Here is a 4326-nt window from a genome sequence, read left to right as displayed (position 1 = left end):
GACAAGGCATGGTCGGCGGCGGCTAAGAAAAAGAACCCGCACATTCGCGTCCAATTCACCATCGAGGTGGCCCACAGCCTATCCTGCGAGTGCACGCCATGCGTCCTTGGGTGGATCGACGTCCACCTCCACAGTACGTGGCTGGCGCTTTAGCCACCGAAGGGTGCCCTTGCCTCCATTGACACGGCAGGGACATGAGCAGCGCCGGGAGATTACCCGACGAAGGGCCCTTCTGCCAGCAGATCTCCTCGTCAACCCGGCATTTGGCTTTGAGTCACCAATGTGGGACTCGTTCGGCCACCTTGAATGGGATTCGAAGCGCCGAGCGGTGTTCCTCGACGACAACATGTACATCTACGCCGCTCTGCTCGCGCCGGTGAAGGAGGAGAAGGGGACGGAATAAGAGGAGGAGCGAGACGACACCGAGAACTACTTCAACTACCTTGTGTATCTCGCGGAAAAGTCCAAGGAGGGCAAGCTGGACAAGATCCCCCTGATGCGAAAGGGTGTGGATAAGGAGAAGGTATGACTATTACGTTATCTACGACAGGGGCGGCGCGTCTTGGAGGCCATACAGGGCCCTAGCCCAGTCTTTTCTCAATGCAAAACACTAACTCTAGCTTAAATAATATAGATATTTGATACTTATTAGCCTAGTTTGCTTCATCTGGCCCAGGCTACAAAGTAACGCTGATTTGGCCCATGCTTTGTTTAGTTTCACGCTCCGCCACTGATCTACGACCCAACGCAAACAGACCAAAATAAACATAAATTGTGTTCGAAATGTATCGGACAGCTGGAGATGCCGTAAGCGTTCCACGGATTTGTAGTTTTTACCGAACACGACCCAGGAGAGGCCTACCAAATTGCTGACCGACAGCGTCAAGAAGTACACACGCAGTAGTCACTTTCGAACAACGAGGCACTTATCGTAGCGCCACAACTTGTACCAGTCCGTATCAACATACTACTCCGTCCATACATGATGCAAAATGACCTTCCTCCTTCCATACAGGATCCAAAATTAAGTGCTACGCGAGCCATCACTTGACAACGAAGAAATGGATCCATGGAACTACCTAAAAATTCTGGCAAAGCCTACTTCTGCTAAGCTCTGAGCACTGGACACGCCGCCCATTACAAGCACGTAGAGATGCTAATGTACTAACTTGTACTCGAACAAGATGTTTAGATTCCAGCAAACTAATCTGGATAACCGAGGCGCCGGCTGGCCGCCCTATTTCTGCTGCTGCCTCTTCCTGCCCGGAATGCACCTTCCCCTCACCATCCCATCCTCCGGTATAGTCCGCTCGTCCGCTGCTTCCGCGCCGATCGCTCCGGCGCCGATCCTGGAACTCCTGAAAATTAAGCACCCAAAAACATCATTACCAGCGTTTATTTTCAGAGCCGAACAGAGTAATATTCTGTCTTGATGAACAGTGACACAGTTGGGCTGCTCGATGAACGGCCCAACAGAGCGGGAGGTGGTCCGAGCATGAGCATTCACAGTGCGCACTGCAATCACGACGCAAAGTTTCCTCCGTTCCACATGACAGCCTAAACATGCTACGGTGGTACAGCACACCGCCAACGAGAATCCATGGAAACAGTACCATCGAGTACGAATGGTACTTCCTCCGGCAATAATGCTCGTGCTATTGTACCGGTCTATGATCCTGGATGAACCGCTGGATCATGCAGCGTGCTTCGGCTTTGTTGGCCAGCGACGACATATATGCATGCATGCATGCAAGCTTTTCTTTTCATTTTCTCAGGACCGAGCAAGGACATGCATGCATGTTGGCCTTTTGACCTGCTGGTGTGACTCCTGTACTGTGATGGCTAGTAGTTGGCTACAGACCAAACTTCGTGGGCTACTACCTCTACATGACATGACCTAGTTATAATCGGTCACACATTTGTTCTGCAAACGACAGACCTAATGTGATCAGAGGTACTCTAACTCGAAGTTTAGACAAAGAAGATAGTACTTGGAACTTGAGGGACAACCGTACAAGCTTAATAAGGGTAAACAGGGAGGAATTGCTGTGATAATGTTAAGACAAAAGAGATCTCCAATGTTAATTACCTCTCCTCGTTGTACGAGTTGGAGCGCTTGAGCGACGAGGCCGGCAGCGGGGTGCCGCGGCCGCCGCTCTCCACGATGCTGCCGCTGAAGTACTCCTTCTCGTCCACCCGCATCTGGCCCAGCCGCCGACTCAGCTCGCCGCCCTCCTCGTCCTCATCCTCCTCCTCCGCGCCGGCGCGGGACGAGAGCCGGCTCACCAGCCCGCAGCTCCGCCTCGGCTCGGCCCGCCCGCCGCCACACTTAGCCGAGCCGGCGGTGGCCGACCCGCACGCGATGAGCTGCAGAAGCATCGACCCGGCCCGGTTCGGCTCGGCCTCCTCCCCCTCGCAGCGGCTCGCCTGCCGAGCCACCGGCGGCTTGTCGGAGGAGGTCGAGGACGGCGGCGAGGTCTCCTCGACCGGCAGCTCCACGGGGTGGCCGCGGCTGGTGCGCACCGACACGGGCTTGTTGTCATGCCGGGCGAGACGGGCCGCGGCGACGCGCCGGTGGTAAGGGTACCCCAGCTGCTCCTCGTCCTCAGGCTCCTCCTCGCCGGCGTCGTCCCGGTACCCGTTTTCCACGTACTGCTTGTGGCTGTGCGCCGGCAACGCCAGCGGCGGCTTCGTCGGCGACCGGTCGGTCACGCGGAGGTGCTGGAACCGGTCCGCTGCAACTGTGGTTTCAGCCAAAAACAAAATTAAGATTTCTAGATCGTCAAGTTGAACAGTTAACACTTAACGGTGTGGATGCTAAATTCAGATGATGCAGTGTGTTACTTTACTAGATACTGCTGCGCATCATTTAGACTTCGTTTCAGACGATACGTGCAATAGCATGATAGACTTGTTACTAGTACTACGTAGTGACTAGTGTGGTGCCACACTGCCACTCCATACTAATGCGCATGCTGCATTAACCTCAGGGAGAAAACAGGACAAGGAATTGAAGCCTTGGGCTGCTGCCTGTTGGCTAATAAAGTCTTCGCGACTTACGATGCGACCGAGTGCAGAAAGGGAACGTGCAAGGTGCAGGAAGTAGCTGTACTTCCTGCCCTCACCAGCTTTGGACCATTCATTTGAAAACGAGTTGACAATGAGAAAGGAGAGAGACATGAAAAGGCGCTCGTTTTCAATCAACAAGACGGCTGGTTTTTTCTAGGAAAAGAAGGAACAAAAAAATCAAGTTGTACTAAAATAAATAAATGAAAATCTTGGTTTACATGCATCATGCAAATCATGTTCATTTCTAATCTCAAGTTCTCTACACAGGTGACAGTTACTGTAAATTACAGCGAGATAATGGCCATTACCAGAAGAACAGCCAGGGAATATCTCGGAGCCCTTGAGGACGTACTCCACGCCGTCCGAAGGGTAGATGACATCGTTGTCCGAGAGGTCGTTCCACACGTAGCCATTCTTGTAGTTCCTACAGATGCAGAACCATGTGTAAGTTGCAGCTTTCATCGTAAAAAAATGTGCAAGTTGCAGCACAGTATTTCCAAAAATACATTGACGAAGACGAGGGGTGTGAACGGCCTGGAAATCGGTAGTACCTCTTGCAAGACCACGAGAAGAGAGCAGGCATCCCCTTCCCCCTCAGCACCGTCAGCTTGTCCATCACATCTTCAGTTCACACCAAGAACAAGGAGAGAACCATCAGTGGGTAGCACATTAGCTTACCAAGCTTTTGTGTGACGGCGACAGTACGAAGATGGTGTACCTTTGAGGCGAAGAGGCTGGTGTGGGTGCTGCGCGAGCTCCATGAAGTGCGGGTGCTCGAGCTGGCCGTTCCGGCAGAGGTAGTAGATGATCTGCACCCGCCGCATGGGCCTCGCCGGCGCCGACCTCGCCGGGGCATACACCGGCCGGCCCCGCTCCGGGCTCGCCTGCTCCGCCGCCATCCTGCCGCTCACATGATGCGGCAGCTTCCTCCCTTCCCCCATCGCCGCCTCCATTTCCCTGGCGAGGCCGGCCGGCGGTGGCTAGCTAGCTCCTCTCACTCCCACTACTCTACTAGCTGGCTGCAAATGCGACTACTGCCGGAGGTAGTACGAGTCAGCAGCTTATATTACTACCGCGCGCTGGCATGGTAGGCGTCGGTCGGGCCCCACGGGTTTTACTAGAGGAGAAAGAGAGGAATGGAGGAGACGAGGAGGGAGAAGAAGGGATTTGAGATCGTCATCATGCCACTATGATCGATCGATGCGTGGGAATGGAACATCCTAGTACCCAAAGCCCATGCTCTGCTCCTCTTTATAA

General features: G+C 53.8%; 1 protein-coding gene across 1 annotated transcript; it reads right to left on the bottom strand.

Annotated features, from left to right (window-relative positions):
* Nucleotides 1-1237: 1237 nt before the first annotated feature.
* Nucleotides 1238-4022, bottom strand: LOC124694875 (protein SOSEKI 2-like). Its single transcript, XM_047227804.1, has 6 exons — nucleotides 3788-4022; nucleotides 3621-3690; nucleotides 3378-3493; nucleotides 3126-3128; nucleotides 2090-2741; nucleotides 1238-1358 (listed from the first exon to the last, which is right to left on the bottom strand). Exons 1-6 carry the CDS (start codon nucleotides 4020-4022, stop codon nucleotides 1238-1240), a joined length of 1197 nt encoding a protein of 398 aa, XP_047083760.1.
* Nucleotides 4023-4326: the final 304 nt, after the last annotated feature.

This window comes from Lolium rigidum, chromosome 3 (genome assembly GCF_022539505.1).
Source record: "Lolium rigidum isolate FL_2022 chromosome 3, APGP_CSIRO_Lrig_0.1, whole genome shotgun sequence".
Lineage (NCBI taxonomy): Eukaryota > Viridiplantae > Streptophyta > Magnoliopsida > Poales > Poaceae > Lolium > Lolium rigidum.
The sequence above is the reverse complement of the archived record's forward strand: the minus strand, read 5'-3'. Positions and strand labels throughout refer to the sequence as shown.